This window comes from Micromys minutus (assembly GCF_963924665.1).
Source record: "Micromys minutus genome assembly, chromosome: 23".
In the NCBI taxonomy this organism is placed as follows: Eukaryota; Metazoa; Chordata; class Mammalia; order Rodentia; family Muridae; genus Micromys; species Micromys minutus.
In genome coordinates this window covers 41,585,285-41,612,731 of record NC_137958.1, presented here as the reverse complement: position 1 = coordinate 41,612,731, position 27,447 = coordinate 41,585,285, and the positions used below count along the sequence as shown (strand labels likewise).

The 27,447-nt window shown below is 44.0% G+C and overlaps 1 protein-coding gene across 3 annotated transcripts in view; it reads right to left on the bottom strand.

Moving 5' to 3' along the window:
* The window catches only part of ST7 (suppression of tumorigenicity 7), a 225,687-nt gene extending 211,696 nt beyond the window's left edge, over nt 1-13,991 (bottom strand). For all 3 annotated transcript variants that reach the window (XM_080936053.1, XM_080936054.1, XM_080936055.1), the window contains exon 1: nt 13,037-13,991. In XM_080936053.1, the coding sequence (XP_080792179.1) occupies nt 13,037-13,187 (151 nt within the window). In that variant the 5' untranslated portion in view covers nt 13,188-13,991. The remainder of the gene's footprint in view (nt 1-13,036) is intronic.
* Between the last annotated feature and the right edge of the window lie 13,456 nt (nt 13,992-27,447).

The window sequence follows — 27,447 nt, the reverse complement described above, 5'->3', positions numbered from 1 at the left end:
TGCTGAGATGAAGACGGTGGTGGAGGAGTTTTCACTGGAGCACAAGGAGGTGGTAACAATGTCTGGTTCAATCCCACTTACATGGGGGAACAAAATAATCACAGAAGGCAGAGGGAGATGGGGATCTAGTGGGAGAGGGAAGGGGAGAAGAAAGGGGGAAGGGCCAGATATGGGGCAAGTCAGAAGAGAAGCCCAAAGGACCAGGAGAATAGATATGCAGCTTCTGGAGTGGGGGAGGGGAGAAGTTTTAGAAAGTCCCAGAGACCTGGGATAGGGAAGGATCCCAGGACTCAGTGTAGGTGACCTTAGCCAAAATGCCCAACAGTGGGGATATAGAATCTGAATAGACCACTTCCAGTAGTTAGACAGGGCCCCCAGTGGAGGGATGGAGACACCATCCCACCTTTAAAATTTTTGACCCAATGCAGAGACTAAATGGAGCAGAGACTGAAAGAATGGGTGGCCAGCGCCTTGGGATCCATTCCACAGGCAGGCACCAAACCCTGATGCTATTACTGATGCTATGTTGTGCTTGCAGACAGGAGCCGAGCACAGCTGCCCTCTCTGAGAGACTCTACCAGCAGCTGACACGAATGCAGATATTCATAGTCAAGCATTGGACTGAGGTTGGGGACCCCTATGGAAGAATTGGGGAAAGGATTGAAGGAGCTGAAGGGGATGCCAATCCCATAGAAAGACCAACAGTGTCAACTAACCCGGACCCCTGGGAGCTCCCAGAGACTGAGTCACCAATCAAAGAGCATATGCTGTCTGTTCCCTGGCACATATATCTGGCCTCATTGGGAGAGGATGGTTTGTAAATGCTCGGCCCAGGGTGTGGCACTATTAGGAGGTGTGACCTTGTAAGAGTAGATGTGTCACTGTGGGCATGAGCTTTCAAACTCTCATCCTAGCTGCATGGAATCCAGTCTTTTCCTAGCAGCCTTCAAATGAAGAGAGAACTCTCAGCTCCTCCTGAACCACGTCTGCCTGGACACTTTCATAATCCTATCTTGATGATAATGGACTGAACCTCTTGAACCTGTAAGCCAGCCCCAATTAAATGTTGTCCTTTTAAGAGTTGCCTTGGTCACGGTGTCTGTTCTCAGCAGTAAAACCTTAACTAAGACAATCCACTTAATCCTGTAGAAATTTTTCCCCAGGAATGAAGGATGGGGGGTGGTGACACCGAGGAAGAACTCTGCAAGGGGAGACCAGGAGTTGGGGGGCAACATTTGGGATATTAATTAATTAATAATAAAACAAATATTCTATTAAATTAAAATAAAAAGAATGTCATCTCCCAAGAAGCTAGGCTTTCTACTTAGGAGGTATCTTAATTCATACATAGATGATAAAATTTTAAATAAATGCTAATTTGAGAGAATTGACCTGTACTTACAAAACATTCCTGGCTAATCAGTGCTAAAAATGTTTAATAAGACCAAAAATCAAAAATGCTCACACATGAGTACCATGTTTTAAATGAAATATGGTATGTATTATAGATGTAATAAATGACAGAAACAAATTTAATTCACTAAAGAAATGATAGCTACCTATCTATGTATTTCTTTCACTATTATAACAGAAAACTATAAAAATACTTTATGGTTTACTTCATTTTAAAAACATTTTATTAGTTATTTTGAGTATTTCCTCCACGAGTACTGTATTTACATCACTCCCAAGCCTCTTTCTCCCGTTCCAACTCTTTTCATGTCCCCCTGTCTAAAATTACTTACCTTTTCCTTAATTCTTATTGATACACACACACACACACACACACACACACACACACACACAAACAGACACACCCTACTGGGTTCCTTTAGTGTCAACTGTATATACATGTATTTATGGCTGACCAGTTGGACTGTCCCTTGAGAAAACTAATTCTCCCTCCCTCAGCAGCCATGAACTGCTTGTTGCTCTTAATCTAGGGGTAGGAGCTTGTAAAAATGTCCCTATCAATGTTTGTATGGGGACTGGCATTGTCATTATGCAATTGTCCTGTTTAGGCAATCATGTTGTTGAAATTTCATGGCTGTAGCCATGTTTTATAGGGGCAGGTTGCAGAAAGAACAATCTATGCACAGGTGAAGACAGAATGAACCAGAGAATGAGAAGGAGCCAGATGATTAGAACACATTGCCAAAGTTAGTTTGAGGCCAGGCAGAGCAATTCAGCCAGAAGCTGAAGAGAAGCCAGATTGAATCAGTCAGCTTGGAAAATTAGACTGTATGCAGGCTAGACTGAGGGATGGTTAGAAGAGAGGAAGAAATGCTCTGAGCTCAGCCCCACCCGTGTATTTGCACCATTTGGGTACAGCTTCTGTCTGATCCCATTGTCTGAGGAAATAAAAGCAACATTTACATTTAGCCATGACGTTCAATCACAGCAATAGAAACTCTGAGATACTCACTGACCTACAAGTTCCTTAGAAGTTTTTTTATAATCTCCACAAGTTTGCTTGACACGCTTCTGAAAGACTCGAGATCTTTTATTAGATTTGAACATCAACTTGGAAACCAGAGTTAGAATTTTTCACAGAGCATGTCTATAAAGAGTATACATTCAGTTTCCTAAAATTTAGAGGAGGAATATAAATGGTCTCTCAGATGCACATTGCCTTATTTTTGCTAAGATATATAGTAACTGCTGTAAGCTGTAATAGCCATAGCTGACAAAATACTAAAAGAGCATTCTGGGTCTGTCAGCTTCTTATTTTAGCCCCCAGGGAAGTGTGGGAATCATTAAAAGGACAGTGAAGATAAATTTAAATGATGAATTAGAATAATGCATGAGCAACTTCCCTGTTCCATAATAGCATCAAAATAAGTTTAATTCTTTTCTTCTCTTGGAAAACTCAAAATCCTTGATAGATGCCTTTACAATGACAGTGAGACTACTGGAGGACAGTATTTCATGTTCAGTAAAGCCAGACATTTAATAATACAGATCCAAATAATCAATAACCCATTAACCTAAACTCTCCAAGGTTAGCAAAAAGATGCAGGGTAATTTTAATCCATATTTTAGTGTGCAAGCCAAGCCTATAGGATACAAGCTTCTAGAGAAGCCACCTATTGTAACATATTGGATCTAAATAGTATTTATAGACTAAAAAGCACATTCTCAGACTGAAGAAGTGCATGCTTATAACCCAAGCACTCAGGAGACAAAGACAAGATGAACAAGAGTTCAAGGTCAGCCTGGGCAGTATTCAAGACTCTATCTCAAGAACTCGAACACCATGGAAGGTACTTTCTCATTCATTTTGACATCTCATGTAATTTACATTCTAGTCAAAGAACCAATTCTATCATCACGCTGAAAGGCAAGTATCAATCACAGTCTCACAAATAGGATTAGAATGCCCAAGGAGAGGCCTATTAGAGGCTAACTTAGTTGGACACACACCCCATGACTTATGGTCTTTGTCCAGCTGCACATTGTGACGTCTATTCCAACCCCTAACCTAGCCAGTCAGTGACTGTTCTGAAACATCTCTTTAGTGATATACACACCAGGCTCCTTCCTCCCACTTAGCGATTCCTACTGAGCTGCTCCAGTGGTTTCTCCTCTGGAACTATGTGCTCTCTGCACACAGGCGTGCTTTCTATTCCCATATCTGTGAACTTTTGACTAGTGACCTCCAGGAGAATGCTTGCTCTAAGTTTCAACTGTGGTACAAATAAGCTTGGTGTTGAGGACTGAGTACTAACAATCCCCTTGTAAACTAGGATAAAGGAAATCCTAGGGTATCTGTGTGAAGCAAGAGAGGTCCTGAGTGCCATCAATCTTGGAAGATGTCCAGTCTAAGTCACCTCGATATGTTTCCTCGGTGGACAATGAAAAGGCAATGATTAAGAAGTCACAATGCCTGCACTCCAACTTTTCCAGAAAACTAAGGATGTTTTCTCTTCCAAAAATATGACAAAAAACTATAGCAAGGGGAGGCACTGATTGTCATTGCTTCTGTCTTCCCGTGTGATGTAGTCAGAGCACTGAAGGGACCAAATAAAGGACTCTAACTAAGTAGACTGGACATACAGCCAAAAAAATCCACATGTGAATCTGAAGAAGGTCAAGGCTTTATCCTTGTGTAGTCCTGGAACTATCAAAAAGAGAAACCCACTGAGGCAGGTTCACTTCATCACACTTGCAGATGGTTCTAAATTCTGGGTTCTCTAGAACATTGAAAAGGTAACTACCAGAAGTAGGAAACTGGCCAGAACAACAGTCACAAAAAGCATCAGAAGCTCCCAATGACAAGGGTACCCAGGGTGCCATCGGGTCTGTCATGAGCCTGTTGATTAAGATGAAAAAAAAAAAACAGCTCTGCCCACGGGTGTTTTTGCAACAACAGAGGGATGATGTACATTAGAAAGGACCAGATCGGCACACACTACAAGTTGGGATGCAGACATTATGGCATAATAGACCTTGACTGGGATTCAAGTCAAAAGCCAGATTCCAGCAAGCTACTGCTACTGTGGAGCCTTGGATACCGAACCTTAAAGATGCTACAGTGTTGCAAATGTAAGAAACATCTTACAGAATCACAGAATCACAGGAGAAGTGGCTTACACGCAACGCCCTTGAAAGCTAGTGCTGGGGAATAGGTATTTTACATTTATTTCCTCTGCTGGCAGTTCTAGATTAAAATACCTTAAATATCTACCAACCCTGTGGGCATATCGATGCCTTTAGGGACTAAACATAATTTACAAGAAAGACTTTGATTCTGAACTTGAACTTACTGCACGTACTAACAGAAGAGCTGGTATACATGCCCACATCTTAAAGGCATGAATACGTCCAGGAGGTATTCAATGTTATGAGACCATGCTTATGTCTGGGAAGGAAAGAATGAAAAGGAGCATTTGGGGGGGGGGGGAGCTGCAAACTGGTGTTTCTCCTACGCCACCAAATCATTTTCAAAGTAGAGGAAGAACCTGAAGGAAGGTACCATGACTTCAAATTTTAAAATGGAAACTGCAACAACATGTGTATCTGACGCAAGGAAAGTGAGCCTCAGAATGAGAAGGCTGAGAAGGCAACGCCTGCAGGGTATCACCATGAGCCAACCCTGGATAAGGCCTGGGTTTCAGGCACTCTGGTGCTGGATTTGCCTTGTTCTGTGAGGAGAGCTGAGAGAACTACACTCACCCAGAACCTTGGATTTCCTGGTTACTCCCAGTGCAAAGGAAACTATCTCACCCGGCTTTTCTGAACACTGACAATTATCCGACTCTGAGAATAGAACTGACCCAGGAAGACCTTGGCCCACCACAGCCCACCTTTGCAGAGAAGAAGAGTTCGCCCCCAAGAAGGGCACCACAGACCAGAGCTCAAAAGTTGTACAAGATAAGGAAGGCAAACAAGGGTATCACTTCAGAAGAACTCAACTCAGGGATCCCGACTCACCAGGTAGATCAGGTGGACAACTCGATCTCCATAACCATAATGACTTCTTTCAGTGTTAAAGACGCAGCAGCTTCCCAGACGAAAGCAACAGAGCTCTGGCTCATCGGCCACGCCTTATGGGACAGTGTGTAGGGTCTTGTGAATGCGAAGCTTCGCCAACCTGACTGCCATCTGGACAGTTCAAAACTCTGAAAAAGTCTGGCTTTTACTATCTTCCTTTAAAAAGAAAACCGCAGATGATTCTAGCCTTGGCATGTGTGTACTTGCCAATGTCATAGATGTTGTTATGTAAGAGCATCTTTCTAAATTAAAAAAAAAAAAAAGCAAACTCCACCAAGTTCTCATCTAGCCCATGAGCTCAGCTGCTTTGCCACAAAAATGCACTTTTTAATGTGTCCGCTTGCATTGTGAAGACAGCATTCATCTTACTTTGAACGATTTTTACACATACAAAGAGAATACAGCTACACGAAGGGATATGAACGCATTTCTACAACCCAGTCCTGGAAGTGTAACAGGAATAAAAGCAGGCAGCGCCTGACTCATGTAAGAACTTAATGAAGGCCAACGCCTTGTCTCTCCGTAGCTCCAGTCAGCAGACTGCTCTCAATGCAACCCCCTGGATACAACTGTTACGCAGAGTTCCTGTTCACGGGAAACAGTGCATCGGAAGGCATTAGTGATGAAGACAGCGTATTAGATGACACAGAAAACAGAGGTGTAGAAATTCAGAGGAAAATAACTGGACGAGGTGTTTGTGTCCAAATGAAAACTGACAGGAAAAAGACAGCTTCAAGTTTACAGGCCCCAGCGTATCCCAGTGACTGAACAGACCAAGCAGGAGATTAATGATTAACTGAACACAGGTCACAGGGAATGAAGTGGAGCAGTACAAAGGCCTGTGGCCAGTGCTCCACGCTCCGCTCAGGGAACTCTGCTCTCTCACTTACACTGCAGAGCAAACCTATCAAAGAGGTGTCACTGCCCCTCCTGCATAAAGGAATCTTATGAATTAACTTGTCCAGTTACCCTGACACATCGGAAGCCGAGATTCGACTGAAATCTCCTTGTTCTAAATGCAACACCTTCTAAAGTCCTAGAGGCCCGAGGGAAAATGGTTTTGGCATTATAGATTTGTTTCGTAGACAATTTTACTCCAGTGTTGCTTTCTACACTAAATACTGTGTATGAGCACAATATCAAGTAAGTTACTTTTCTCTCTTTTTTTCTTTTGATAAATCTATTATTTTAAATTCTACATGCCTTCATGGTTCTCTAAGTCCGTCCTGCATTTCCAGGCTTGTATGTTTCTGAGAGGAAGGTCCACTCCCCTGCAATCCCAAATCGGAATCCGAATCTCACTCTCAGGGGTTCTGCTCAGGGGCAAAGCCCACTAACTTGCTTTGCGTCACTTCCCGTGATAAGAAAGTGCACCCATGTTATAAACTCCTTATTTAGCCTGACATTTACACACTTGTACATCTCCCCCATCATATGACTTATGACATACTGTCCTATGCAAAAGCAGCAATGAAGAAGTTAATTGTGTATATATAATTATGTATGCAAGTTAATTGCATATGTAAATCAGTACATAAGTATATAAAGCACATTTACCACACTCTAATAAGGTTAAATAATTAAAGTTGCCACGTGCAATCAAGATCTCAAAGAGTCTGCCAGAAGACAAGATAGCTTGCCAACAGATCATCTCCACTCTCCGTTCGCCTGTCTAATCCCACAGTCTCCTCTCTAGCCCTGCCCCAGGTCATCTCTCGCAGCCTCCCTTCTCCCCTGCCAGTCGGCTGTGATACACTACTACCAACACTACCTACCACATGCTACCGTCCCCTCCTGACCTCCCTCCCCCAACTCTCCATCGAATTTCAGCCACTAAAACCAGAGGCGTTCAGTTTCTCATCTGAAGGTCAGTAAAACAGCCATCACACTTTGAAAATCTGGAAACAGAAACCAAGGAAAAAAAACGCTCACCCAACAAAGAAAAACCCAGTCCCCCCAAATAAACAAATGAGCAAAACAAAACAAAAAACATGAATGAACATTGAAAAAAACAACTAAAACTGCTCACGACCTGAAACTGCAATAGAAGCAATAAAGAAAACACAAACCAAGGGAATCTGGAGGTGAAATTTTTAGGAATTCAAACAGGAACCTCAGAGGCAAGCTTCACCAACAGAATACAGAGATGGAAGAGAGACTCTCAGGCACTGACGATATGATAGGAGAAATGAATACATCAGTCAAAGAAAATGTTAAGTCTCAAAGGTTCCAGATATGAAACATCCAGGAAATCTAGGACAATACAAAAATACCAAACTTGAGAATAATAGGAATACAGGAAGGAGAAGAATCCCAGCTCCAAAGCCCAGGAAATATTTTTGATAAAGTCATAGAACAAAACATCTCTAACCTAAAGATGAACATGCCTATAAGGGGATAAGAAGCATGCAGAACACCCAATAGATTGGACTAAAAAGGAGAGTCCCCTCAGCACATAATAACTAAAACACTAAACATACAGAACAAAGAAAGAATATTAAAAACTGCAAGGGGAAAGAAACCAAGTAGCATATAAAGGCAGATCTATTAGAATTGTACCTTACCTCTCAACAGAGACTCAGAAAGTTCTGGACAGATGAGCTACAGACACTAAGAGAACACAGATGCTAGTCCAGACTACTATACCCAGCAAAACTTTCAATCACCATAGATGAGGAAAATAATATTCTATGAAAGAAGTCAAATTTAAACAATACCTATGTAGTGGTTTAAACATGCTTGGCCCATGGTAAGTGGAACTATTAGGAGGAATGGCCTTGTTTGAGTAGGTCTGTCTTTGTAGGAGAAAGTACGTCACTGTGGGGGTGGGTTTTGAAGCTTCACCCAGTGCAGAAGAGACCCTCCTGCTGGCTTCCTGCAGAAGAGTCAGTCTTTCTTGATGCTGCCTTCAGATCAAGATATAGAACTCTCAGCTCCTTCTCCATGGCAGTTCCTCTGAAAACTGGGAACTGATCTACCTCAATACCCAGCTGTACCATTCTTGGGCATTACCCAAAGGACATTTCATCCTACCACAAAGACATTTACTCAGTTATGTACATTTTAGCTTTATTCATAAAAGCCAGAAACTGGAAGCAACCTAGATGTCCCTCAACAGAAGAATGAATAAAGATAATTTAGCACATTTACACAATGAAATATTACTTGGCTGTTAAAATAAAATGACATCACAAAATTTGCAGGAAAATGGATGGGACTAGAAAAAACAAAAACAAACAAACAAAAACCATCCTAAGTGAGGTAACCCAGACCCAGAAAGACAAAATGGTATATATTCATGTCTAAGTGGGTATTAACTGTTAAGTAAATGGTAATCAAACATCAATCCATATACCCAGAAAGGTTAGATAAACAGGCAGGGACTAGAGGAAATGCATGGATCTCCCTGGGAAGGGGAAATAGAACAGATTTTGTGAGTGGAGACTGGTGGGGACAGGAAAGGGATCAGGTGGGGGGAAATGGGATGAAGAAGAGTGTGAGAACATTAGCTAAAACTGGAGAGCACTTGGAGGGCAGTGTGGAAACCTAGTACAATAGAATCTTCCTGGAAGCCATGATGGTGGTCCTAGTGAAGACTCCTAGTGATGGGGGATACGGAATCTCAACTGGCCATCTTTTGTAGCTAGGCAAGGCTTCCAGTGGTGGGCTACGTTGCATTTGGTTGAGTTGTTGGCTGATAGGGATCCCATAGACACCCCCAAACAACTCAGGCTGATGCTAGGACTGAGGGCTGCTCTCCAAAAACGAAGAGTGCAGCCCCATTGCTAAAAACAATATTCACACAGTTCAGAAACCATAGAGAGGTCGAGCTATATGTGTCACTGAATCAGAACTGTGGACACCAACCCAGCCACAAAATCTTTGTCCAACAACCAGTTCTGCCTGCAAGACGTGCTGGGGGAATGGTGATGCAGAATTTGTGAGAGTGGCCAACTCTATCTAACTAGAGGCCCACTCTATAACAGGAAACCTAAGTCAGACACTGCTTGGATGGCCAGGAACCAGAGACTGGATAGTCCAATGAGCTAGGGTAAAAAATCAAACATGATTGACTTAAAACCTAAATAAAAATTTCAAAGCAATGAGATGATCCCTAATGATCCCTGCAACATCCACACATCCGTCCCTTGTGCCGTCATCATCACAGAAGCTCCCTCTGGCAGCAGATGGAAACAGATGAGGAGACGCCCACAACTAGGCATCATTCAGATAGTCTAAACTGGAGATCTCTTTCGGGTCCCTCCCCTATCAGCTAGGGGGATCTTGTGGAAAATGGGGCTGAAAGATTGTAGCAGTCAGAGGTGGATGGAGGACACCAGGAGAACATGTCCCACTGAACCAACTAAGCTGGGCCCATATGAGCTATATCCTAAGCATGAGGCCTGCATGTGTCTACATCAGATCCTCTGTGTCTATGTTGTGTCTGTTAGCTTGGTGCTTTTGTGGGACTCCTAACGGTGGGAGGGATGTGTCTCTGACTCTTCTGCCTGCTCTTGGGACTCTTTTCCTTCTGTTCAATTGCCTTGTCCAGATTTTATATGGGGGCCTTTGCCTTGTCGTATTGTATGTTTGATAATTGTCGTTTGGAGACCTGCTTTATTCTGAAGGAAGAGGGTGGGGGAGTAGGTCCAGGGGAGCAGGGATGGGGAGAAGCTGGAAGGAGTGGAAGAAAGGGGAAACTGTAGCTGAGAAGTATTAGATAAGAAAAAGATTTAAAAAAACAAAAAGAGCCTGCCACAAATCCAAAAAACAATGTACAGCGTTTAAATCAGAGTCCACTCCCATAGGTGCACAGCAGGACCTGAGCTGTGGAATTCATGGCTCCTAGTTGCCTTATAGCTCTGCCTTACTTCAGTGGTGTGGAGGCCTGCAACACCTGCAGCAACTCTAAAAAGCAGCTCTCGACCCAATGGCTTCTCTGCTTTATCACAGAAGGATAAAACACCACAGAACTAAAGAACAACAAAATTAATTGTTAGGCAGGCCATCGTGATCCACACCTTTAATCACAGCACTTGGGAGACAGAGGCAGGTGGAACTCTGTAGGTTTCAGGACAGCCAGGGTTACAGAGCAAGAAATTCTCAGAAACAACCAAAAAGGAAAGGGTGGGATGGGGAGAGAGGGAGGGGATAGGAGGGGAGGAGAGAAGGGGAAGGGGGGGAAAGGAGAAAGGGAGGAAGGGAAGGAGGAAGGGAGGGAGGGAGGGAGGGAGGGAGAGAGAGAGGAAGGGAGGGAGGGAGGAAGGAAGGGAGGAAGCCTTGAATTGGGCCCCATTTAAAGAGTTCCCTGCAAGGACCAGCTTGACCACTGGAGGGCAGTTACTTGGAGGTGTGCAAGCCAGCCAGCAAGTTCTTTCATTATAGAAAGTTGTTTCCATGGGAAAGAGAATTTGGCAAGAAAAGAAGGGAAATAAGTTGACAGGAATCTCTGGCTGTCTTCCTACAAGAACTTCTCACTTTTTCTAAAAGGGAAGAAAAATGCCATCCAATGTCTCACACTGCTGTGGTGGCTCCCGGCCACCTTGGATATATCAAGAACAGTACAAAGGCCCTTCCTCATCTGCGACATTCTCCCAGAAGTAGCACAAAGACTAATACTCTCTACACGCTTATATTTTCACCCCCCTTTAGGACAAAAAAAAAAGTGTACAAAACCCAGGACAAACTGAGGCCCCGCACCACAGAGAAAAGAAGCTCTACGTGTGTCTAGGAAGACGGGAGCCGGGCCCATCCAACACAGAATTTTCTCATGAGTCTCAGACACTGTGAGAGTCTCTGTGCAAACTACGGGTGAGAAATGCTGGGTCTATGGGGCTGGAGGATGTTGCAATTACCTTCTTGGAAAACTGTTTCTCTTCTTAATAGGTATCTTGCTTCCTGCCCGTCCTGTCACTCTATGCCTTGCATACAATTGTTTAGATAACTAACCTACTTTAAGGAAACGTGGCATACAGACGTGTTCTGAGAGAAATATGTACACCTGCGTTATAAAAAATATTCAATTTTTTAAAAAATTCTACAACAAATTTTCTGGAAGGAAAAAAATGTGTATGCACCTTCCAAAAAATAGGTGATAGCATTTAAAGCTGTGTAAAGGTCGGGCCTTTGAGAATAGAATCTATTCTCTAGTCACCAGAGCCCCCCCCCCCAAAAAAAAACCCTAAACTTAATCTAAAGCAGTTGTTCACACCCTTCTTAATGTTGTGACCCTTTAATACAGTTCAGAACGTTGTGGTGACCCCCAACCATGACACTTTTCTTTTTCTTTGCTACTTTGTAATAGTTATTTTGCTAGTCGTAATGTAAATATGATATGCAGATTACCTGATATGCAAGCCCCAAAAACCGTCATGACTCACAGGTTAAGAATGTGTGTCCTAAAGCAAGGATCACAATAATGTGACAATGTGACAGGCAGTCACGCTAACAGATAAAATGTCAAAATAAATAAATAAATAAATAAATAAAGAGGATCTTTGGAACAATCAAAGCCAAACAGCTTAGCATCCTCTTCACAAGGATGAGCTGATTCTCTGTGCAGAATTCTGTCATTCTGTATGTCTCCAAGGGAGACCATCCAAAGGATACAATGAATCACACACAGTCCGCAACCGATTCATTCACATTAAAGGACACTTATAATGTTAAAAGCTCGTGTCCAAACAACTGGAATACACTGTGGCAAACATCTAAAAGGGCCCACTTTCCACTCGCTCCCATCCCCAGTTACAGTTATAGGCTATGCATTTCCAACCTTGGTCCTGTAGACAACGCAAATTAAAGGACAGAAGACGGATATATGTGAATGTGTATCCATTTCTGTAAATAAGTCAGAACTGTAAAGACTCCCCAGCCTAGTGTGGAATAAAGGTGTGTCTACCTTGAATCCACAATAATGTGCAGACTCAAAGGGCTGTAAACCTTCCTTGAACGTGCATTTTGTTTCTGAATTGTCTCCCGGGTGCCCTTAGCCGGAGTTTGCCCTCCTTGGTTTTTAAGAACTGGGATAGCCTACAGCAAGTTCCACACACACACTGGTTTAGCCCCGCGCGCTTTAGAAAGAGCCCAGCAGAAAACAGGAAAACTTCAGCTGGAGGGGGTGGGGTCCGAAAATCCAGATCCCCCGCGCGCATCCGCGTGTCCCCTCGACAATCCGTTGGGTGACCTGACACGTCATCACCCGTGCTCCTAGAAGGACCCACGGACGTGCCCTCCCCGTCCACACCACAGCGACACCCTCCGGGACCAGGCTCTCCACTCGCGGCCGGCGGAGCGCGGGCCCTCGCCGCGCGGCCCGGAGCAGGACGCGGTTCGGACGGACGCTCGGGAGCCCGCGAGACCCGGGGAGCTCCCAGCGTGGACTCGCGAAGGCCGCGGGGCTCCACGGCGGCCACCTGCGGCGTTGCGCGCCCCCGAGCGCGCGCCCCCGCCGGCCGCGACCCCGCCGCCGGCCGCGCGACTTTGCACTAACTTTCCGGGCGGGGTACGGGGGGTGGGGGGTGGGGGGCGGCCCGGGCCTGACCTGTGCTCAGATTGTCGTTGATCCTCAGGGGCACCCTCAGGATGTAGACCAGGAAGAGCACGAGGAAGAACCACACGGTCCACAGATAGGTCCACGACCACACGATGCACGACTTGAGTTGCTCCAGGAAGCCCGCGCCCGCCTCGGCCATCTTCCGGCGCCGCTGCGGGGCGGCCGCGGCGCTCGCCGTCTGCCGGGATGATTCTCCCGCCCCGAGCGCGGCTTGAGCCGTCGCCGCCGTCAGGGCCCGGCGTCCCCCCCCCCCCCCGCAACCCCGAGCTCGCCCGCCCGCCGCCCGGATGCGGCGGGAAAGCGCGCGGCCTGCGCTCGGAGCCCCCGCCGCTGGTGGCCTTCGTGGAGCGGTCACGTGGGCTCGGTCCCTGCACACTCCCGGGCCATTTATACTTCTACTAGTATTTTAGGAGGACAGCCCGGGCGCCGCCGAGGGAGCCACTGACGTAACAGCTCGCGCGTGTAGTGCGCTTCCGAGAGCCGGGCGAGCTCCACACACTCGCTCTGGGGGAGAGGCTGCAACAGTTGCGGGGACCCGGGGTTTAGACGGAGGGAAACTGAGGCCCAAAGCCCTGCTTTAAGGTGGAGTCAGAATTCAGTTGCATGCAAGATCTCCAGACCGCAGTGTCCTAAGGCTCTGTTTCTCTCAGGACTGGGGCTTAAAGGTATCCATGAAATCCAGAAGAGCTAGAAGATGTGCACTCCCGGTCTGTAGGCCTGAAGAGAAATCTCCTCGTTTGTCTTAGTGCTAGCTTCTGTTGTTTGTTTTGTTCTGTTTGGTTTTCAAGCAGCACTGTGAAAGGTTTTCCAAAGAAATTGACAACATATGCATATTCTTTTTCTTCCTATTTTCCAAACGGTCACTTTTCAAACAAGTCTTGACCTGTTTTGTTTTTGTTTTTACATGTAAGCAATGCCCCGAGACAGCTTTAGCGTACTTCATCTGAACCTACTAAAAAATAAAAACACATTGTGAACATGTTTCCCATAGCTGAATAAAACAGTGTGTTTTACACAAGGTTTTAGATGCCATTTCCGAGTATGTTTCTGTCCATAAATGGTTTGACTTTTAATGTATTCAGTGTTAAATGAAGCAATTGCAGACTTTCCCATCTATAACCGATACATTAAAATTCATCACTTGAACAGATTATCTTATTATAATTTTTATATTGCTCAGACTGCACCACCTCAAAATGGGACACCTTGTGCTGGCGTACTGAATACCTTGGATGGGAGGAAATTGGAAAGGCCTCAGAAGCAAGGCGTCTCTGAGCTCCGTCCTTTTCTCTTACCTTGTATATCCTCCAAAGCTAAGCTGCCCTCACACACACACACACACACACACCAAAATTCCCCTTCTCCAAGGCGCACTGTAGAAATTAGGATGCATCTCCCTCAGACTAAGCTTTAAAAACCTAGAAAGATCGTTTCTCCCTCCTCCCCCAACCCCTCCTTTGGAGCCCCTCATTCCAGGACTCTCTACCTCATACCTCCAGAAGAAGGAATGTTAGGGAGAGGCCAAGAATGTGGACATGCCGGCTTTGCAGAGACTTCCTCCTCAGCCTTGAACCTTCACATTATACCTGAGCAAAAAAGGTTTCTCAGATTCCTTCAGTCTTCATTTATCACGATTTTCTCTTGCAACCCGGGCGTGTTGGCTGCAGCCCGAACAGTGGGTGTGGAGAGGTGTCACACCTTTCTGCTCTTCCAAGTACTTGTAGTTTCTTCCGTAGTAAAACAGGCCGAGTTAATTTGTAGATGTGGGGACCCTTTTATGACAGTTCCAGGTAGCAAAGTCACTTGCACTAAGGAATAGTTTAGGGGTTGCCTGCAAGGGTCTTTCCAGAAGAGACTGAATAGTGTGAGCATTTCTGATGGGGAACATCCACCTTCAGTATGTGCGATTACCATTCAGGAACCTGGAGACCACAGAACTAGAAAGCAAGTATTCACCTTCCAGAATAGAAGAGGCGTTTTTTGTTGTTTGTTTGTTTGTTTGTTTGTTTTTTGTTTTGTTTTGTTTTTTTTGTTTTTTTTTGTTTTGTTTTGGTTTTTTTTTTGTTTTGTTTTGTTTTTTTTAACCTCTTCTATTGACTTTGGCCATGAGAACTCAGGCTTCAGACTCTAGGACGTGGACCAGTGCCACCCTTCGGCCTCCAACTGTAGGTTGTAATATGGGCTCCCCTTCCCTAGCATGGTGTCATGGGCCTTTGAAGTTAGACTGAGCTTTACTACCTTCTCCCTGGTTCTCCAAAGTTCGGGAGGCCCGCATGGGACTTCTCATACTGCATACTTTGTGAGCCAAGTCCACAGTAAGTCAACCCCTCCTCCCTCTCCTTTTTCCTTCCCACTGGGCCATAAGACATCAAGATGCTGATCACCTCCATTTCCCCAGCGATAGTCTTTAGTTACAGCCTGATTGTTACCTACAAGGAGCCAGGCAGTGGGCTCCTACCAGGAATTTTACTGCCACCACCTCCTCTTGGTCTCCCCAAAGCATGATATCTAGGTGGTTTGTACTGCCTTTTGCTGGGCACATCTGCCCTCTCGCTCCATAGACCTGTCCTGTATTTCTCTGGCTGCCCTTCCCAGCCAGGCATCATGTACAACGGCCTGTTAGGTTTTTCAGATACTCCATTGGTATGCATCCTCTTGTGACACACCAGTTCCATCAGACCATCAGACTACTGATCCTTTTCCAAAAGATGCAGCACCGGGAAGCTAGTGCTAGGCCACTACAGTATAGAAGACCTACAGTATAGATCTACTCGGTACATGGCTTTATTCATGGTTTTGCCATTCACGTGTGGAGTGCCTCTTGCAAGTTGCTAAGGGTCCCTGAGCTACAATTTCTTCATCTATACTGTGGGCTCCCTTGTGCCTATTCCAAAGGGACCTGGTACAGATTGAACGAAATCTATACCGGTACTGCTGTTCAGAACCTGCACATGCCACGCTTTCCTCTGTTAGTAAATCGGGGCCCTCAGTGGGAAGGAACTTGTGGTTAATTCTGGTCTCCCTCACCGCCTAATACATACTGTCTGTCACATGGTATGTGTCCAATACATACTCGGGGTCATGTAAAGGGAGTGAAAATTCTGTCCAACCAAGAGAGAAGCAAGATCTTATATTTACAAACACAGTATTTCCATATTCCTAACAAACAGATTTAACTCAAAGCTAAATTTTAAGATTTAATGGGTTTTCCTTTATGTAAGCTTCTTTGAATGTTATTCTATGGGCATAGTCATATCTGATTTAGATAACATGAGTTAAGTGACCCATGGGAATTGTGTCAAAACAATATATTCCTAAATTCTTCTTAGACTGATTTATATACAGGCATGCACTGTATAGCGAGGGGTAGGAAAATGGTTGGATCACATATACAATGGTAGTCTTGGCAGACTATTGTAGAGTGACATTGTAGCCACTTCTGGGGACAGATGGATAATGGGTGTGTGTGTGTATGCTTGTTGAGAAAAGAGGACAACTTTGGGTATCATTCCTATGATAGTTTGAATGAGAATGGTTCTTACTGGCTCACAAAGTTTGAATACTTGGAAGACCAATTTGGGAAGGGGAGGAGGTGTGGCCTTGTTGGAGGAGGTGTGTCAATGGGGACAGGCTTTGGAAAGATCATTAGAGCCATCCCAGTGAGCCTCTCTGCCTCCTGCTTGTGTATCAAGATGTAAGCACTTAACTATCTGCCACCATGCCTTCCCTGGGCCATCACGGACTCTAACCCACTGAAACTGTAAGTGGCCAAGACAAATGCTTTCTTTTGTAAGTTCTATGTAAGTCAGCCAGTGGAGGTTTCTCCAGTGCCAGGATAACAGGCGCTCACCACCATGCCTTGGTTAGAAGTTTTATGGCTACTGAAGCCCTCAGGCTTGCAAGACACATGCTTTTCCAACTGAGCCATTTCCCTAGCCCAAAATGGACGTGGCCCTGATAAAATATTTGAGTGGAATAAACAGCCAATACTTGTTAGCGAAGAGCTCTGAAAGTTCTTTTAAAGTAGATCTCTTTTATTTATCTTTTAAGCAACATTTGAGAGTATCTGGGCTATAGCCTTTGAACTGTGTACTCTATTTTTGTTTTAAACTCTATTTTTAATAAGTTATTTTCAGAGCCCATCTAAGATTTAAACACCAGAGATGACTTTTTGTTTTGCCTTGAAAAATCTCAACCATGTTCTTTAGTGAGTTTATGAATTAGTTGGTAGATGTCATAAGTACATGAGTAGCAATACACATAAACAGCTATGCTGATTTAGTGACGTACATAAAATTCAGTAATGACAACTGCAATTAGGGCTGGAGAGATGGCTCAGTGGTTAGGAACTCTGCTCTTTCAGAGATCCTGAGTTCAAATCCCAGCAGCCACATGGTGGCTCACAATCATCTGTAATGAGATCTGATGCCCTCTTCTGGTGTGTCTGAAGAAGACTATAATGTACTCATATAAATAAAAATTAATTTTAAAAGAATACATATAATTTTAAAAAAACAACTGAAATTGTTTTTAGAACAGAAACTTCTTTAAGCCAATGCCATCTTTCACAGAGGTGATTAAAGAGGCGATATTTAAACTGTCCACGTGTAGCTGAGAGGATTTTTCAGGTAGCATGAGGCCTGAGGAGGACACCCTTAACACACAATCCTGCACATAAAGAAGAACACATGTTTATAACTGATGTGTGATGCCGAACAGTGCACATAAAGAAGAACACATGTTTATAACTGATGTGTGATGCCGAACAGTGCATGAGCGATCCCCAGGGCTAGTTTTGGAAGTTTCACGATGCTCTGCAGTCATTACTGTTTGTTTCCCCACCCTAGCAAAGGTATCCGTTTCTACGCCGGGTCTATCAGAGACAAGTCCATGCTCAGTAGCCGTCACTGAGCTTCCTTGTTAGCTTTAAAATGCGAGACCAACTAGTCAGCCTCTTCTGTTACATTCGTGGTTTCTGTCTAAGCAGAATCATGATCAGAGCAACTGCACAAAGCCTTCCAGAACAACCAGAGCCTTGTATAAGCAATGTGACGGCAATAAACTCCATCTCTTTCCTGGAACCCTTCCTGGAATCAATTCTAGGTGGTTCCTTATTTTCAAGGGAAAAAAAAACATACCATGGAATTCTTCAGAAAAGAAATAGGGGAGTCAACAGCGTCTTCACATGGAGGAGGAAGTCGGATGAATGAACTGTAACATCACTGGGGGATCAGACCTGTGATCCTCTGACCTTCTGGCGCATCTCTTACTCCTCAAAGTAATCATGACAGCAACAACTCCCCCATATTCCTCACATGTTCTGTTTCTATTGGATGCTGAGTCTCTCTACTCTTGGGAATATACTGATCGGTGTTTGCGTTGCTCTGGGAATACTGCATTATTAGTGTGATCATGTTTTATTCTTCACACTAAGACCTAAGATCTTTCATTTATATTTTTTAGTATAAAACTTCTAATCCAATTTTTATTTCATTTAAAATATATTTTCATGTGTGTGTGTGTGTGTGTGTGTGTGTGTGTGTGTGTGGCTTAGAGCACAGTTTGTGGGAGTTAGTTCTTCTGCCATATAGACTCTGAGTACCAAATTCAGGTTATCCAACTTGGTGGACACCTCCTTTACCCATGGAAACAACTCAATACCCCTACATATCCCTTTTTAAAATACAGTAGGTATGTGAAATATCACCAGCTGTCTTGATTTTGTTGCTTTATTTTAAAACTACATAATTTGGGTCCATAACTGACTCAGATTTCAAGAGCCAGGACCGCAGTTAGAATCTTTAAGTTTCAAATTCATGTACATCTGACAGACGTAAACACCCAGCTCAGTGATACTTCACACTGAGAAGTCAGACAGCAGATTAGACGAGTGTTAGAGAATTATCAGTTGATTTAAAAAACTAAAAAATAGCCGCAATGAAAGTTCACATCTGTTTTTACTAACACAGCATCTATTGTTTAATTTCTACAACTTGGTTCTATCACTTTAGATAAGGTATACTGGCTTATACTCTCTGGGTTACATTTAGTTTTCTTTTCACTTCTAATATGGAATACTATATTTAGGCAAGTAAATTTCAGTCGAAGTTTTAGGGTCACGAGTAACCTATTTTTATAAAGTAGAGGCATGGGGCAGTCACATTTTTTGTTTCGGACACCTTTTCAGGCTGGGAAGATGGGTCACTAGCTAAAAACATTTACTGCTCTCACAGAGGTCCCAAGTTCGGTGCCCAGCACCCAACTCACATCTGGCGGCTCACAACTGCCTGTAACTCCAACTTTAAGAGACATTGCACCCTCTACTGGTTTTCAAAGGCACCTACACACACAGGAGCCTACATATACACAAACACACACACACACACACACACACACACACACACACATACATACAAAAATAAGTCTTTTAAAATCACATTTCAGGAAAAAAATAAATAAGGTGACTTCACACTATCTAAGTTAACTGCACTTCTAGTACTAAGTGTCGCCTCTCTTCTCCAACCCATCAGGAAACTCACCCAGGCTTTCATTTTATCCTGTGAGCCAATGTCATTGTGCAGTAGCTACTCTGAGTACCAAACGCACACTAAACTGCAACGGGATTGTGTCCTTGTAGAGAATGGAAGTCCCTGACCATGTGTTCTTGTTGAAGTCGTGACTTTCCTTCAGCTTTTCTTTCCCCCCCAAAATTATCAGCATGGAATCAGTTTACAGCACAATTTTGTCACTTGTAACAAGTATGAATGGAAGATGTCTACATACAAAAACAAACCAGTTCGAGACGACTTGTCAGGTACAGGTTGAGACAAAGTGGACTACGCAATATTCTAGTCTAGATTTAATAGTCTGCACATCTCGATCTTATATTCATTGTATAATGTACCTTTACTTCAGAGAAAAAGACACTTGCTTTGCAAGATCTTTCTTTAGCCTTCAAGTCCTGGAGTTTCAGATATGTGCTACTTAGCTAAGAAGCAATTGCTTTCTTTTTGTTTGCTTATTTGTCTTTTGATTTGGGTTTTTTTCCCCCTTTTTAATTGGATATTACTCTGAATTTACATCTCGAATGTTATCCCCTTTCCCCATCATTCCTCTTCCTCCTCCCCCTCCCCTTGCCTCCATGAAGGTGCTCCCTCTCCCAACCACCCTTGCCCACCCCAGCATCTTGACATTCTCCAGCACTGGGAAAATGCACCTTCACTGGACCAAAGGCCTCTCCTCCACTGATGCTAGACACTGCCATCCTCTGCTGCATATGCACCTGGAGCCATGGGTCTCTCCATGCAAATTCAATGGTTGGTGGTTTAGTCCTTGGGAGCTGTGGTGGGTTTGGTTGGTTGATAATGTTGTTCTTCTCATGGGGTTGCAAACTCTTTCAGCTCCTTCAGTCCTTTCTCTAGCTCTTCCATTGACGTCCCTGTGTTCAGTCCAATGGTTAGCTGCCATCATCCTCAACTGTATCTGAATGACTCTGGATGGGCCTCCGAGGAGACATCCATGTCTGGTTCCTGCCAGTAAGCACTACTTGGCATCAGCAATAGTGCTTGGGTTTGGTGGCTGCATATGGGATGGATCCCCAGGTGAGGCAGTCTCTGGATGAGCTTTTCTCCAATCCCTGCTCCTCTATTTTCCCTTTATTTCCTCCCATGAGTGTTGTGTCCTCCCTTCTAAGAAGGACTGAGGTATCCGCATTCTGGCCTAAGAATCATTTGTTACAAGATTGTTCAGTGGCCTGTGTTCCTCACTTAGATTATTCCACAGAGCTAGCACAAGAAACGGTGTCTCCAAAAAAACACCAAACAAACAAACAAATAAATAAATATCAAACAATAAGAATCCCTGTGTGGTTTCAGGTAAGGAGAACCATCCTATTCCCATCCTTGTCCCAGAAGGGTCAAGGACACAAAATCAACAAACTTGGCCTAATAGGGGCTCACTGAGACAGAACCGATACAACCCAGGAGTCTGCATGGGTCTAACCTAGGCCCTCTGCATATATGTTATTTGACTTTTTAAAGATTTATTTATTATATATAAGTACACTATACCTGTCATCAGACATACCAGAAGAGGGCATCAGATCTCATTACAGATGGGTGTGAGCCACCATGTGGTTGCTGGGATTTGAACTCAGGACCTCTAGAAGAGTAGTCAGTGTTCTTAACCACTGAGCCATCTCTCCAGCCTGTTAGTTGATGTTTTATGGAATTCCTGTGAGTCCTATAGCAGAGGAGTATGGGGCAGGGGGGCTGTTTCTGATGCCTTTGCCTGCTTTGGGGACCTTTTTCCCCTTACTGGGTTACCTTGTCCAGCCTTGATGTGAGAGGAGGTGCCTAGTCTTACTGCCACTTGATATGCCATGTTTGGTTCATCTCCCTGTCCCAGGCCTGTTTGGGAGAGGGGGATGGGGCAGCGGGGGAGGGGAAAGTGGTAGTAAATGGGTGATGAGAAGAGAGGTAGAGAGGAGGGTAAGGGACTGCAAGGAGAGGAGGTATGGAAGACTACAGTCAAGTGAGAGAATAAATCAGTATGAAATGTAAAGAAAAGAAAAAATAAGCTGGGTAGTGGCAGCACAAGCCTTTAATTCCCACACTCAGGAGGCAGAGGCAGGAGGATCTGAGTTCAAGGCCACCTTGGTCTACAGAGCGAGTTCCAGAACAGCCGAGGTACACAGAGAAACCCTCTCTCAGGGGTAGGGTCAGGGTGGGACAAAAACAAAAACAAAAAACAACAACAAAAAAAACCAAGAAAAGAAAACAAAACAAAATGAAGGACCCAGGACATTTTCACAACATAGAGACATTGTAGCTGAAAGAACAAGGTAGAGATCACTATGTAACCATGAGAGCCATATTTAAAATAATAATAATAATAATAACTGGGCCCAGTGGTGCACAACTATAACCACAGCAATGAGTAGGAGTGCGGGTCAGAGACAGGCAGTCTTGGAGTTCAGGATTGGGCTGGACTGGTTGGTCTATTTTCAGGTTCAGTGAAAAACCCTGTAAAAGTCATGATAATAAGGTGCAGAGGGCAACAAATAATAATAATAATCCAGGAGGGCAACAAACATCAGACCCCCCCTTCACAAAAAAATTCAGTGTGAAGAAACATGTAACAGAAACCCATCAAACACACCAAATGTTGGGGTTCAGAAATCACCACACAAACCATATGAACACTGCTTTAGTTAGGGTTTTGCTGCTATGAACAGACACTGTGACTAAGACAAGTCTTAAGCAGACAACATTTCATTGGGGCTGGCTTAGAGGTTCAGAGGTTCAGTCTATTATCATCAAGGTGTGAGTATGGCAGCATCCCGGCAGGTGTGGACCTGGAGAGGCTAGCTGAGAGTGCTACTTCTTCATCCAAAGTCAGAAAGGAGAAGACTGGCTTCCAGGAAGGTAGAACAAGGGTCTTAAAGCCCATACCCACAGTGACACACCTACTCCAACAGGGCCACACTTCCTAATAGTGCCACTTCCTGGGTCAAGCATATTCAAACAACCACAACAAACACTGATCTCAGTTAAGCAAGGATCATTTACTAAACACGCACCCCAAGACTGAACATTCGAGACAACAAGAGGACTCAGGTGCCTAATTGGGGTACCAGTCTGTTCTCAGGGCAGGCTTATAAAAAAAGAAAGCACACACACACACACACACACACACACACACACAAAACAACAACAACAACAACAACAGCAATGAGCTCATATGTAGGTGCAGAAAGGGTCGCCCAGCTCTGATTCCAGCCATTTTTAGATATAACAGGTCATATAGACCTTTAACTTGATGGGTTCTTCATAAAGCTTCATGGAATTTCTTAAGATTAACAAAGCTCATACAGAACATTACAGGAGATGTGGTCAGTATGACCCTGCTACCTCTCTCTCTCTCTCTCTCTCTCTCTCTCTCTCTCTCTCTCTCTCTCTCCCTCCGTGTGTGTGTGTGTGTGTGTGTGTGTGAATTACTGGCAGGCATAGAACAAAATGGCTATGCTGGGGTTGGGGAGAGGAGACTTCAACATTTTCGCCATCATTGAAAGCATTCGAATAGAAACGTAGCCAATCACTCAGCCTCATCTGTTACCCTGTCAAGGTTTGTTTGCTTAGAAGGAGGAGGAGGAGGAGGAGGAGGAGGAAGAGGAGGAAGAAGAAGAAGAAGAAGAAGAAGAAGAAGAAGAAGAAGAAGAAGAAGAAGAAGAAGAAGAAGAAGAAGAAGAAGAAGAAGAAGAAGGAGAAGAAGAAGAAGAAGAAGAAGACAAAAGGCCTCATCCTGTTTTCCTGAGACTTTCCCTGTTGTAAAACTGCAAATCTCATGTCTGGCAAACCCCGCTGTTGGGCTAACTGCTCTCTGAGCTTTCTTTCAGCTTTTGAACTAACTCTGGAGGCATGATGAAGTTTATGTTTTTTACCTCCCAGTCGCTTTTCTTTCCTCAGCCACCTTGGGACTTTAATTCTTTCGCTTGTCTGCTTTTGTTTGTTTGAGACAGGGCTTTGGCGTGTACTCTTGGCTGGTCCGAAATTCACAGCATTCTGCCTGTCCACTGGGATTAAAGGCGTTCACCACTGTGCCCAGCTGTTGTCTACAACCCAAACATGTCCTCAGCTAGTCACAAAAACATAATTTATGCCAGCTTGAAGTCATTCTTTCAAGTACTATTTGATACCAAACAGCAAAGCCCATAAAATAAAACAATACATCTGACATGTTTCCAGAAATCAGCATAGATTAGGACGAATGGGACATGTACCACACTTTAATAAGGTCACAAGTTCTATCATACAAGTCAGGACAAAAAGCCATAAGTATATTGCATATCTTCAATATAAAAGTCACAGGAGCAGGTATCTCTTGCCAAGGGGGTGGGGAAAGAGTCTTGCTTATTCATTTCCTTATCGATTTGTTAAGACTAGAGAGGGAAACGTCGTGGGCAGCTGAGTGACAAGGCTTGCTTTGAAGAATGTGCCATGGCACCACTAACACGGCTACAGAGGAAAGAGCTACAGCCCCCTGGGATCCTCATTAGACTTGTGGTCTAAGGTGGTCTAAGGCATGGGTATGAAGTCAGCAAGAACAGGGTTAATAAAAAGCTATGCCCACGGGCCTTGGGTGGTGTGGGCAGGCGGAATGATGGAAACTTGATGCCTCCCTGGACTGCATAGCAAACGTGTGAGAAACACAGCTGTACAGTTAGATGCGGGTTTGTGTTTGTTTGTTTGTTTGTTTGTTTGTTTAGTTTTCTTTTGCTTGTTTAATGTATGGGAAAGAGACTCAAAACCTTGAGCAAACTATTCCTCGTTGAAGTTAAGAATGCCATATGAGTCCTGGCCACAAAATACACCAGTCCCAAAAGGTTACAGATGGAAAAGACAAACGTAAATTCAGAATAAAGTACACATGCTGAGGTTTTAGTTGGGGTTAATAGGAGCACTCTGACATTAAGTAAATAGGCAAAATTGGTCTTCAAATTTTGGACAGCAAGAGACTGGGAGAAACAGTCTTCCCCAGGAAAGAGCATACCAACGGATTATCCAAAACTAAATGGTCAGCTCTGAAAACATACATGTAACTAACATGAAATGGACTGAGCATGCTGTGTTTGTATATTTAGGAATATACATAACCACATGCATACACACACATGCGCACACACACACACATGCACACACACCCACACACAGTTAAAGAAAAGAGGCTGTAGATTTGAAAGAGGGCAGGTAGGTATATGAAAGAATTTGAGAGAAGAAAAGGGGTAATTATGTAATTACTACATATCTTGAGAAATATATATTTATTATACATTATATATTATATGTTATATAATTTGGGCCATCAAGAAAAGTGATTTGAGGTCACTTCCAAAGTATGCATACTGTTTCATTTGTAAATGTAAAAGTAACTTTTATTTGCCTGATGTAATTGTTGTATCTAAGGCTCACTGCTGAATAAGCTCACCCTTTCAGCTCTTTCTGAACTCGGGCTGGCTGGTTCAACTCAGCTGTTCTGGCTCAGACTCCTTTCCAAAATGACTGATTCGATCTGGCTTCTCTTAGCTTCTTACTGAATTCCTTTGCTTGGCTTCAAATTGACTCTAGCAAATTGTTCTAATCTTCTGGCTCCTTCTAATTCTCTGGTTTCAACCATCCCTGCTGATCTGCACTGAAAGGCATGAACTCAGTAAGGAACTCCACTGCACCGCACTGCAGTGATTCCCAATTGACTCACTGAACTCAACTGGCCTGAACCCAAAGCTCCGCATGCTTGTGTCTCCCAAGTGCAGGCATTAAAGACATGTACCACCATACCTGGACCTAAGCTTTTCTTTACCTGAAATTTGCTCAATACCAGACTGGCACTGGACCCAGAGATCTGCTTGCTGCTGTCTCTTGGATTAATAAGTGTGTCTGCGTTCCAGTTGGATCACACAGACTTAGAAGGTCTGTGGATGTGGCCTTTGCCAGAGCAGCCATGTTGCTGAATTAAAATCCCTCTACGTATAAGTTAAGATGTTTCAAATTACCAAATACATGAAGTACAGAAAAATAAATACACGGATAATGAAAACATGAACACAGGCATGAAGTTTAGCACCACACCTCACTTTAAGGATTAGTGATATAGAGAAATTAGCTTAGTTCACTATTACCAAGGTCTTCTACGGCAATAGCAATGTGGCCGATTGGAACAGCTAATTCTAAAACAAGTTTGGATGGGTACCATGTATCCATCTTCCCATTGGCCTTTTAGAAGATCCCAACATTTACAGACAGAAATCATTCTATCCCCATAGAACAGAATGTATTAGCAACATGACACATCCTCCTCTGGGAGTCACACTTGACTCTCAAGTCTTGATCATCTCACTATGGTCCACAGAAACCCTCTCTGGGATGCCCCGCTCCTCAGAGGCATGCTCTGCTGGTCAAAATACATTCTGTCTGTGTGGCCACCATCTATTTCTTGGGAACTCTAGTTATCTTGGTCTCCTCAATGCTTTGGCTTGTCTCCAGTTCCAGGCTTCTGCTGGGCACTGCCTCCATATCTCCTCCACATACTGGGGCCTGGAAATTCTCTCAAAAGTGTTTGCGTCAATCCACAGCCTTCATTTTCACTGTTCCTCATGTGCAGTGTCTTGAAAGTCACTGTTTACTATGCATTTTGTTGTTCTAGGTGTAAAGATAAACAAAGGGCCAGCTCATCAGCCTCACCTGAGGATCCATCCCATATGCAGCCACCAAACCCAGTCCCTATTGCTGATGACAAGAAGTGCTTGCTGACAGGAGCCTGATATAGCTGTCTCCTGAGAGGCTCTGCCAGAGCCTTACTGATACAGATGAGGATGCTTGCAGTCAACTATCAGACTGAGCATGGGGTCTCCAATGGAGAAGTTAGATAAAGGACTGAAGGAGCTGAAGGGGTTTGCACCCATAGGAAGAAAAGCAATATTAACCAACCAGAACCCCCAGAGCTCCCAGGTACTAAACCACCAACCAAAGAGTACACATGCGGGAATCCATGGCTCCAGCTGCATATGTAGCAGAGGGTGGCCTTATCAGGCATTAATAGGAGGAGAAGCCCTGAATCCTGTGAAAGCTCATTTCTCCAGTATAGGGGAATGTCAGGGTGGTGAGGTAGGAGCGAGTGGGTAAAGAGGGGCATCCTCACAGAAGCAGGAGAAGGGGGGATGGTAGAGGGGGTAACCAAGAAAGGGAATACATTTGAAATGTAAATACATAAAATATATCCCCCCCCCAAATTCTCAAAGGAACTATATGAGAACTGATCTCAGAAGAAGCACAAGGCTGACCAGGTAGCTCAATGGTAAAGGCACGTGGTGGCCAAGATTGAAAACCTAAGCTCAATCCCAGGAACCCACATGGTAGAACCTACTCCCACAAGTTGTCCTCTGATACATGCACTGTGGCACATATGCACACATACACCTACACACACATACACCTAAACACACACACACACACACACACACACACACACACAGTACTTTAAATGTTTTTGTAAAGTAAGAAAATATTAAAAGGTTTTTTTTTCTTTTTTAATAAAAAAGAAAGATGTTGCATTAACTACTTTTTAAATTTTGTGATAAAGCACCATGACCGTGGCAACTTACAGAAAGAAGGGTTCAGAGTGTTGGGAGCCCATTGTCATTATGGCTGAAAGAGCATAACAACAGGCAGCAGGAAGGCAGGCAGGCAGGCAGCAGATAGGCAGGCAGGCAGGCAGCAGGCAGCAGATAGGCAGGCAGCAGATAGGCAGGCAGGCAGGAGACAGGCAGGCAGGAGACAGTAAACAGACATCAGACAGGCAGATAGCAGGAAGGTTAGACCCAAATTGAGTCTTATCTATTTGAG